The sequence below is a fragment of the Peromyscus maniculatus genome, chromosome 11, assembly GCF_049852395.1.
Source record: "Peromyscus maniculatus bairdii isolate BWxNUB_F1_BW_parent chromosome 11, HU_Pman_BW_mat_3.1, whole genome shotgun sequence".
Lineage (NCBI taxonomy): Eukaryota > Metazoa > Chordata > Mammalia > Rodentia > Cricetidae > Peromyscus > Peromyscus maniculatus.
This window is the reverse complement of record NC_134862.1, coordinates 65,125,051-65,136,503: the sequence shown is the minus strand read 5'-3', so window position 1 is coordinate 65,136,503 and position 11,453 is coordinate 65,125,051. Positions and strand designations below refer to the sequence as shown.

Here is an 11,453-nt window from a genome sequence, read left to right as displayed (position 1 = left end):
TTAATTGTTTATTGGTGTGTGTATATGTGTATGTGTGTGCGTGAGATTTATCAGGTCCCCTGGAGCTGGAGTTAGACGGTTGTGAGACATTGGCTAGGAACTGAGCTCACATCCTCTATAAGAGCAGAGAGCAGTCTTAACCACGGAGCCATCTCTGGAGCCCCTGACAGTTCACAGGCTATCAGAATAGGAGGGCTCAGTTCTGCTTTGTTGTAAAGTTTTAATCCTCAACTTTGAATATATTGCCTAGGAACTCGACTACTACCCAGTTTGTGTTTGGGGGTAGATATGTAACTTTTTCTTGGCTTTTACCATAAACACTTAAAAATAAAACCACCACCATGCGGCTCATTCACGGTCGCTATTTGGAGCATGTTTAAGAAGTCCCATTCTCTGTGAGCAGGCTCATGTGCACTCTGGTTAGCCGAAAGTTAAGATATGCTAACTCCTGAAAATATATTTTTCTAAACTACAAGAGTCAAACAGGAAATTAGTCAAGAAACAACCTTTGGTCTGAGCTGAGGGTCGAGAGCAGGGCCCAACACCAGAGGAAGAGCAGTGAGGGGCCAGAAGCCTGGAACCTAGGGCTTCTACACAGTAATTCCGGTTTGGCAACATTCTCAGAGTGAATTCTTTTTCTGGTGGGTGCATGTGCATTCTCAGGCACAGTCCATCTTGTCATTTGAGAGAGGCCTGGAGTGTGACAAGTAGACTAGGCTGGCTGGCTGGTCCTCGAGCCCTAGGGATCCGTGTGTCTCTTGCGTCCCCAGTGCAGGGGGGTGGGGGTGGGGGAGGGGGAGGAGAAACCCAGCCATTTCTTTTTTTAAAAAACAGGTGCTATAGAGATTGAACTCAGGTCACTGTGCTTCCAAGGCAAGCAATTTAGCAACTGACCTATCACTCCAGCCCTGAGGTGTGTGTGTGTGTGTGTGTGTGTGTGTGTGTGTGTGTGTGTGTGTGTGTGTGTGTGTGTGTGTGTGAATGTTGAATGTCTTCCTCAATTGCACTCCACCTTTTTTGAGAGGGTCTTTCATTCAGTCTAGAATTACAGATTCAGCTGGGCTGGTTGGTCAGTGAGCCCCAGGAGTTTCTACCTTCCCAAGAGCTGGATCTACAGATATGTGCTGCCATGCAGTTTCTTGTTTTAGACGTATGTTAGTGTGTGCCTGTGTCCAAGCAGACGGCAGATGCTAGGTGTCACACCCCTGGGTGTAGAAGGTCAGTCATCTGCAGGAAGCCCAACTTGTCCTGTGTGTGCTGGGATCCGAACTCTGATCCTCACGTCTGTGCAGCAAACCCTTTACTACATGCACCGCCCTCCCTGGCCTCTACGTTTGACACAAACTACCTCCCTACTTCCAACATACAAGATGTTTCACACACACACACACACACACACACACACACACACACACACACACACACACTTTTACATCCCCAGTCGGCACAGCCCACATTTGGAACAGCTCCCAAGGCTGTGTTCACTATTTCACTCTCCCCCAGTCAAGAGAGAGCCGGTCCAGTGGGAATGAACTGCTACATAAACACCGCCAAGTGTTCTGGACACACCGCCTGCACTGTACCTTGTCACTGACAGCCACCAACACCGCCTGGTGTTGCCAGGGTACTTTTGACCCTTCCCACCATTAATGACCACACGCCCATTTCTGTAACTCTTTATTTTGGAGATTTTAGTCAAAAATAAGTCAACTAGGAAAAATTAAGGAGATTTATTTGTATATTAACCAGCAGTTGATTTGAATAAGGCACATTTGACATCATCAATATGGAAACAAATGCAAAAAGCATCCGTGGTGACATGAGCAAGTCTGACATCAGTACCGTCAAAGCCATTTCATTTGTAAATGCATAAAGGCAAAGTCGGTGGTTAAGAAATCTTGGTGAGCTAGAGAAAGTAAGCGTGTTGGTGAAAATCATCTTGCTGCATTATCTCCACCTTCACAGGCCACATCTGTCAGTCACATCCTAACATCAGTGCTCACAATGCTCCTGTCTTTAACAAGAAGTATAAACCCAAGGCCGTGAGACAATGCTCTGTTGTCAGCCAACGGTCAGGGTGGGCCACAGGCCGAGCCTCACTACCTGAGGGCTTCCAGGTGAAATTTACTAAATTTATTTCTAAATTTCTAAAATTATTTCTATGGTAAGAACTCTCTAGAACTTCTTTGCTAATCTCTGAAAGCTAACTTAAAAATCTGAATTTTACCTGAAAGGGAAAAACCCAAGTCCAAAAACAATTTCCAATTCCCCTGCTTGCTTCTGGGACTTGGTATTACTCAAGAAGAGATTCCCATTAAAAAAACAAACAAACAAATATATGTATTTTTGTTCTATGGCACTAATTAAACTGTGATGTTCAAACATGGTGTGTGCTGTCATGTCACTGTGAATAATTTTTCTAAGTCAAGCAAATTAATCACAAATAATGACTATACACACACACACACAAGGATGAAAAACTGAAAAAAGTAAAAAACAATGGACTAGAAGACAATACATCAGATAACAGATTTTAATTATGTGTACATTTTAAAATATATTTTTGTTTAAAAAGTAATTACATTAAGTTGGTGTGGTGGCACACTCCTATAATCCCACCACACAGAAGTCTAGGGCCTGAGAATCACTAGTTTGGGCTATGTAAAGACTGCATCAAAAACAGAATCACTCATTCTGACATCAAACTAATGTATGCTTCTTTTCAAAATGATGTGTAAGGTCTGGGGATGTAGCTTAGTGGTAGGACACTTTCCTCAAATGTTAAGGCCCTGGGTTCAATCCCCACTATTGAAAAAACAAAAAATTAAATATAAAAAAAGGGTTTTTGAAATAGTGGATAGAAAACTGACTAGTCTCAGTTGATTGTACTTATGTATAGAAGGAAAAGTGTATTTTAACAGTCAGCAGTAAAAAAATTGACAAATAACTAAATTTTAGAAATGTATTATATCCTAAATTTATGTTGACAGCAAATTATGTAAAACTATATTTAACTGAATGAAGAAAGTTTTTCACCCGTGATCAGAGCCACCCGACATAGACTGTGTACACATACTTTAGACCTGTTCCCCTGCAGTCTGAGGTAGCACAGGATGAAGACCAGCATATCAGTTCTGCAAGGCACCTTTGGTTCTATGTGAAATGTTAACCTGTTAATGTTAACATGCTAACAGCTAAGGGCTGAAATTAAAGCTGAGTGTGATGGTATACACCTATAACCCCAGCACTCAGGAAACCGAGGCAGGAGACATTACCGTACGTTCAAAGTCAGCCTTGGACCAGAATGAGGACCTGGCCAGCCAGGGCCCTAGGACAAGTCTAGACTAGCATTCAAAACAAACAAGCAGAAGTCTAGAATACAGAAAAAAAAATCAAATATGGCATACAGATTTTTCTTCAGTCCCTCTGTTTTACACTGGGTTGAAACTCAAATTCCATTCACTATGCTTAAACTTTGTGTTTAGGGTCTTTTCTCAAATCTATTGACGATTCCTTCAAAATCCCAAATATGTACTGCGTCTTCATGTGTGTCTCTACACTGAACTGAGTACACCAAAGGTTCTTTCTGTGGTAAATGGTTTCAGATCACTCCCCACCCCATGTCTTTATGATCCTTTTAATTATCAATAGAGATCTTCTTAGTGTTTCCTAAAATCCCTCCAGATTCAAATAACTTAACTTCTTAATTATATACATGATCTCATAGCAGCAGACGAGCCAAAACTGAGTGCAAAATTCCAGGGCTATTCCCATCCGCGTAATGGAACAGACCAGATCATTTTACTAGCGCTTTAGAGTTCATATGCCTATCAACAGCTACTGGGCCCAGCCTAACCATCATGGGGCATGGCTTAACAACTGATATTGGCCATGGTTTCTCTTTCTCTTCCCTATGTAGGACTCCTCTTTCATTTCTCCAATTCCTTCCCTAATGGCATTTCTAACTAGCTGTCAAGAGACGAATGAAATGTCCCATCATGGCATAGCAAAGCCCATGTGGTAAAGTCATGCCAGCTGCTGAGACCGACATCTCTTCGGAAACGGCACTCAAACTCTCACATAGACAGCTGTGAAATTCCAGCAGCAGAGGCAGAAGAGGAGAAAAGGACAAAGCCGGAGGCCACGCCTCGACACCGTGTCTCATCTGCAGGTCTCTACCGCCCTGCACAGCAAACCTTACTCCATCTTCCTACTCCTAAGCTTTAACGCTTCCATCTCTTCCCATCCGAGGTCACAGCTTCTAGAATGTGCTTTTGCTGCATCAATGGGGTTCAAACTTCCTTCTCAGTGAAGCGGTGCTCCACTGCAATCTTAACGGAAAATGTTGAGTAGAGATGTTCTCATATGCAGGAGGGGGCTGCTGGCAGGCACAGAGAAACGATACAGCCAGTTGGGATTTCTTCATTCCCAGTGGTTACTAACAATTCCTACAGTGATTCTAATACTCCGGAACATTTGTTTTTTAACAAAGCTGTTTTTACCTCAGCTCATTAGTGGAATAAAAGCATACACGAACCAAGTTCTTAGGTCGGATTTGGAGGGTTGAATTCTAGTTTCCTGTTTTCATCTACTCAAAGTGCAAATCTGTGTAAGACACAACCCAACAACTGCCTTATTAAAGTGAGTCTTAAAAATACTTCCTATGTGGTAGGAGCGTTCCCTGAAATCACTGGGATTACTAGTCTGAGTCCGGAACACTGTCCAAGAGGCTCTGTGGAGTCCTCCCAAGGCAGCAGCCCTGCTGAAGTCCCTCTGAAAATCAGATTTTCCTGTGCAATGATTCTGCGCATGGACTGGACATTTAAACAATCCCTCAGTGTTATGTATCTTGCTGTACTCTAAGCCTGATTTGCTTAAAAAGGCAAAGAAAACCATCAGGCCAATTGTTAGCTTTATCAAAGTTTAGATTAAGTTTTTACAAAAGGAAAAAAAAAAGAAGAAGAAAGCTTTTTTAAAAATAAGGTCATGTCTCCTCCCAGGGGAAGGGAGCCCCCAGACCTGCCCCTTCAACCTGGCCTCACAGAAGGCAGCCCTGCTCTTCGATGCTCCTCACGGGCTGCACGGGCAGCACCAGGTGGGAGATGCGGCTCCAGAGCCCACTCAGCTTGTCTGGGTCCATGTGGCTGAAGGAGCTGGGAGCCTCAGAGTTGGTGAACTTAGCCCAGAGTAAATCCCTCACTTTCTCTTCGGTCTCCCTGGGGCCTACGCTTGCTTCTAGTGTTTCCTCCTCCAGCAGGACGGTCAGGACCAGGGCCACGTCTTTGAAGGCGGCGTTCTCGTGGTCGCAGTACTTGTAGAAGATCAGGGTGGAGCCTGCAGGCAGGGACTCGAAGCGGTGGACCACGGCAGCCTTGTGGCCGTTCTCAAACCCGCTGCTGAGCTCCACGTCAACCCACAGCTTGACTGTGTCGCTGTCCTGCTGGGCTCTTTTGGCCCCGTCTATGGAGACGGCAGACACTCTCTGGGAAGAGGTGTAGGCATTGGCGACGTGGTGGCTCAGGCACCTGAGGGTCTCCTTCCCCTCTCGGGCAGCCGTGAAGATGAGGGTGGCAGGCTCAGAGGGGCTGGAGACATTGAGGTGCTTCTGGAGAAACTTACGTCCTCGCTGCCACAGGAAGGAACTCTGGCCTGGAAACTTATCCTGCAGTTGGCTAAACTGAGCCAGGAAAGCCTCCAGAGCCGGGTTCTGGGGCACTTGCTGGGCTGGGGAGGAATAGTAGCTGTTGACGGAACTTAGCACAAGAGCCACGACGAGGCAGACGAGAAACACAGGCCCTGCCAGATGAGAGATAACAGAGAACAAGACCGTGAGTCGGGAGCAAAGCTTGTGGGAAGCAGCGACCTAACAGGTTTCCGTCGGTCTTCTGACGACCGACCGGAAGTTCCCTTGGCCTGACTCTCCTGTACTTTCAAAATGTCGAACAGAAGCTGAGGCAGGGGGATCGTCAAGAATTTGAGGCCAGTATGGTCTACACAGAAGTAAAACAAAAAATCTGACAGAAATACCTTCTTTAATCTCTTGAAGCTATTTGAAGATAGACGATCTATGTCCAAGTTGTTCACATACTTTGTTATAATCAATGATGCTTTTCAAAGAATCACGAGAACTTTCTTCCACTTTCTAAAAGTACACACTGGCCAGAGCAGACCATTCTGCAGTCAAAACTTAAAAATGACCCCGACAGGGTGGCACAGCCTCCACATCTCAGCATGTGGGAGGCCTGGGAGGCCTGGGCTACACATGCAGACTCGGCCTCGAAAGGGAAAGCCAAGGGCCAGAGTGTGCAGTCTGAGACAGGAGCAGCCTCCGACGGAAGCGGCAGCCTCTGGAGGCCGAGGCAGGAATCCTGCCATGTGTCTGAGGGCTAGCCTGGGCTGCACAGGGAATCTCAGTCCGGACTACATGGCAAAGCCCTGTCTCAACAAAACAAAACAAAGGTAGTTTCAGTTTCCTGTACTCTCTACAGGGTTTTCCACCTCAAGCAAGGTAGCTCAGTGGTAGGGTGTTTGCCAAGCAGGCTCAAGGCCCTAATTCAGTCCCCCACGGGGGTCGGCAGTAAGGGTGGGAGTAGGGGTGGGGGACATTTTCTGACGGTGAGGATTTCTATTTGTTAAACAAAATATCAAACAGCTATTTCCTGGAGGAAAAAACTTTAAAGCTTTATTGCTCTATTTTATTGAATGTATTAATAATTAAAGTTAAAACTGCTTAACTGAAATAGTTTTTTAGGCATTTTCTCTGAGGGATCTGTGAATGTAAACCAACTGTAGCCAAATGAAGCTTGTTCTCACCATAGCTCCAGAGATTCTTTTTGTCAATCTTTCTCAGGGTATCCTGTGCAATCTCTTCCTTTTCCTTCACCAACTGCATCTCTTCTTCAGGATTTCCGGCCTCTAGGGTTAGGAGGAACATTGGAGACGGTACATTGTCAGAGTAGGTATCACCCTTTACCTCTCATCCAATTGCATGACGGGATTCCTATACTTTGCCGATTTTCCTTCTATGCCAACCGAAACTGCCCATTAGTTCATTTCACTGTATTAGGTTCTTTCCCTCACACACACTACATTCAAACCACAGTTTTATTTTTCTACCCATGGAGAACCTCCACAATGGAGAAATTTTAACTGTAGATAATGGTCCATCTAATTGCATTCATCATGTTTGTTCATTCATTAATTTTTCCAACTCAAAAACTATTCATAAAGTTGTACTTATGTGCTGGATGCCAGAGAAACACAATGAAAGAAGCGGGGTAAGCGTTTCTGCCCAGGTATTCTGATGAACACGCATGACACATACTAGGTGTCAGGGACAGTCAAGCCCTCGATGAATGCCTTGGTACTAGAACATGGACATTTCAGACTGAGCTCTTTAGAGTACTTCTAGAAGTACTGGGCATGGCGGTGCATGTCTGTGATCCTGGATCTCAGAAGGCTAAGGCAGGAGGATCACCGTGAGTCTGAGGCCAGCTCGGGCTACAGAGTGACATGCTATCTCAAAACAAGAGCAACAAGAAAACCAACCACGAATCCATGTGTGCGTACTTGTGTTGATTTACACAGATTCACTTACTGATTTTCACAATATTTTTTCCCAAAGGACAAGAATATCGAAAGTTTGAAGTTAAATATCCTCATAAGAAACAAACCTAAGATTTTTTTCCTTAGGTTGTGTTCCTTTTTTGTCATATTGCGTGAATATAAGCAGTAAATAAAAACAATATTTAAAAATATATTTGTGGGGTTGGAGAAATGGCTCACTGGTCAAGAGCACCCACTGCTCTGCCAGAGGACCCGGGTTCAATTCCCAATACCTACATAGTGGCTCACAACTGTGTGTAATTCCAGTTTCAGGGAAACTGACACCCTCTTCTAAACTACCTTGAATATCTGGCATGCACATGTTACACAGACATACTTGCAGACAAAACATCTATACCTATTAAAAAAAAAAAAAAGCAATTTATGGGTCGTCAGGATGGCTCGGTGGGTGACAGTGACAAGCCTGGTGACCTGAGTCCAGTTTCCAGAACCCACGTGGTGGGAGAGCTGAAAGGATCCATGCAAGCTGTCCTGTGACCTCCATAAGCACATCGTGACAAATAGACACACACAAATAGACACACACACACACACACAAATAGACACACACACACACACACACAAATAGACACACACACACACACACACACACACACACAGGCAGCAGGTAAGCACAGTGACTGAGCTAGTCTAGGAGCTGGAACCCCACCCCCCTCCAGCATCCTATTGCTCCAACGACTTCCACCACTTCCCAGGGAAGCGCAGGCAGGGGACAGCAGTTCAGAGGGTTCCCTCACCTGGCACAGGCAGGCGCCTCCTCAGTACATCCTGGCTCCCTGGGCCTGCACTGCAGTGACCAGGACTCTGGACATCGGTGGTGGCGTCTGCAGCAAGTGGCTCCCGAGCAGCGTCACATCTGTCCCCTGCTCCCTCTGGGGGGGCCGCAGACCTGCTCCCCAGGTGTGCATCTGCTCCTCCTCCCTTGCTGCTCTGGGAGCAGGCAGGATCCAGATCCAGGGCCTCTGCACCCAGATGCTCCGAGGTGGGGTGACGTCCCCGCTCTGGGTCCTGAGAATGTGGGGTGCTCTTGTGCTCTGCTTTATCCATCGGATGTCTTCCTACAGCCGCGTCCTCTGAACTTCCTGATCTGTCACCTGTGTCTGCATGCTCTTGACCTTTGGCCCCTACCTCAGGCTGGTGGGTCTTGAGATCAGATGCAGGATGTGGGGCCTGGGCTTCTTCAGTGTCATTCGGTGTGACTATGGTGCCCTGGGCTTGAGAGCTGACTGAGGGATCATTTTCCAAATCCTTTTGAGAGTCTAGTGAGATAAAAATGTTTCCTTTTACCCACTTCATCCATAGTTTTATACTCTAACAAGGTCTGCAATTACACACACACACACACACACACACACACACACACACACACACACACACACACTATTTTTCTTTCATGATTTATAAGGCTCTTTTCTTAAACATTAATTCTCTAGGATCCTACCAAGGGTAAAACAAGCTGTCCATGCTAATAAAGCTAATAGCTAATACTGATATAAAGCAATTGTGAATACTAAAGTAATAATAATAATAATAATAATAATAATAATAATAAAATAATAAAGCTCTACTAAGTCTATCCTCTTAAAGTAGGGTGGTAGGACACACCTACTGCAATCCCAGCCCTCGGGAGGCTGAAGCAAGTGGGTCATGAGCTACAGGCCAGCCTGTGTCACAGAGACCCTGTCTCAACAACAGCGTGTACTTTTTCCATCTGCATTTCCCCCTCACTTTTCCCTTCCCTCTTATCTTTTTTCATTGTTGTTGTTGGTGGTTTTTCAAAATAGGGTTTCTCCATCTATCTTTGGCTATCCTGGTACTCACTCTGTAGCTCAGGCTGGCCTCGAACTCACAGAGAGTCCGCCTGCCATTGCCTCTCGAGTGCTGGGATTAAAGGCGTGCGCCACCACCGCCCGGCTCGCTCCTATCATTTTACTGAAGCAAGTTCTAACATCCCACGATTTCAGATGAAATACAAGGATATACACCTCTAAAAAGATAAGGATTCTTACAAAAAAGTTGTAACACTTTTTTACTATATTTAGAAATGAATAATTTCTTAACATCACCAAGTACATGTCATGCACATTTTCCCAGCTGTCTCATGAATTTCATTTTGTTTCCTCTGTAGTGGTAGGTTGACTCCAGGCCTTCGCATGCTAGGTAAGTGTCTACCACTTAGCTACATCCCCTGCCAGGCAGGGCAGGCACCAAGATCGGGATTGTGTTGCTAACAGCTGAAGTTGGATGTTAAGTCCTTGGGGGCTCATTATACTGTTCTGCTTTTTATACATTTAAAAACTTCTTAGGGCAGGGCCGGCAAGAGGGCTCAGCAGATAGAGGCACCTGCTGCCAGGCTGAGGACAACTCAGGTTTGATCCCTGAGACCTGCGTGGTGGAAGGAGGGAACCAATTCCTGCAGACTGTCCTGACCTTCACCTGCGTTCACACATGTTGTGGGATGATCTTATTGTACACTGTGAAGATGTGCCACTCTGGCTGGTTTAACAAAGAGCTGAATGGCCAATAGCTAAGCAGGATTTCCAGGCACAGAGGACGCTGGGAAGAAGAAAGGTGGAGACTTGAGGAGACATGGAGGAAGCAGGAAAACAGGATGGACAGTATGCAGATGAGGTAAACAAGCCTTGGGGAAGCACACAGATTAGCAGAAATGGGTTAATTTAAGTTATAAGAGATACCTAAAAACAAGCCTAAGCTATTGGCTGGGCTTTCTTAATTAATAGTAAGTCTCCATGTCATGATTTGGGAGCTGGCCGGTGGGACAGAGAAAGATTCACTACACACACACAAAATAAATAAATAAATAATTGTGAAAAAAACGCCAAAACTGATGTCCTCTTTCTCTTCTGAAAAAGCTAATTAGCTAATTCACACTTGCCTATTCTATAACACACACACACACACACAGGCAGCAGGTAAGCACAGTGACTGAGCTAGTCTAGGAGCTGGAACCCCACCCCACTCCAGCATCCTATGGCCCCAACGACTTCCACCACTTCCCAGGGAAGCGCAGGCAGGAGACAGCAGTTCAGAGGGTTCTCTCACCTGGCACAGGCAGGCGCCTCCTCAGTACATCCTGGCTCCCTGGGCCTGCACTGCAGTGATCAGGACTCTGGACATCGGTGGTGGCGTCTGCAGCAAGTGGCTCCCGAGCAGCGTCACATCTGTCCCCTGCTCCCTCTGGGGGGGCTTCAGACCTGCTCCCCAGGTGTGCATCTGCTCCTCCTCCCTTGTTGCTCTGGGAGCAGGCAGGATCCAGATGCAGGGCCTCTGCACCCAGATGCTCCGAGGCGGGGTGACGCTCCCGCTCTGGGTCCTGAGAATGTGGGGTGCTCTTGTGCTCTGCTTTATCCATCGGATGTCTTCCTACAGCCGCGTCCTCTGAACTTCCTGATCTGTCACCTGTGTCTGCATGCTCTTGACCCTTGGCCCCTACCTCAGGCTGGTGGGTCTTGAGATCAGATGCAGGATGAGGGGTCTGGGCTTCTTCAGTGTCATTCGGTGTGACTGTAGTGCCCTGGGCTTGAGAGCTGACTGAGGGATCATTTTCCAAATCCTTTTGAGAGTCTGGTGAGATAAAAATGTTTCCTTTTACCCACTTCATCCATAGTTTTATACTCTGACAAGGTCTGCAATTACACACACACACACACACACACACACACACACACACACACACACACACACCACTCAGGTTTGATCCCCAAGACTTGCATGGTAGAAGGAGGGAAGCAATTCCTACACATTGTCCTCTGACCTGCACCTGCACTCACACACACACAAATAAATAAGATGTAAAAAAAAAAAGA

General features: G+C 46.0%; 1 protein-coding gene across 6 annotated transcripts in view; it reads right to left on the bottom strand.

Annotated features, from left to right (window-relative positions):
* Positions 1–1,714: 1,714 nt before the first annotated feature.
* The window catches only part of LOC102916487 (torsin-1A-interacting protein 2), a 41,898-nt gene continuing 32,159 nt past the window's right edge, over positions 1,715–11,453 (bottom strand). For all 6 annotated transcript variants that reach the window (XM_076547665.1, XM_076547661.1, XM_076547660.1 and 3 more), the window contains 4 exons: positions 10,690–11,211; positions 8,364–8,885; positions 6,814–6,915; positions 1,715–5,796 (listed from right to left, as the gene is read on the bottom strand). In XM_076547665.1, coding sequence (XP_076403780.1) covers positions 5,039–5,796; positions 6,814–6,915; positions 8,364–8,885; positions 10,690–11,211 — 1,904 coding nt within the window. In that variant the 3' untranslated portion in view covers positions 1,715–5,038. The remainder of the gene's footprint in view (positions 5,797–6,813; positions 6,916–8,363; positions 8,886–10,689; positions 11,212–11,453) is intronic.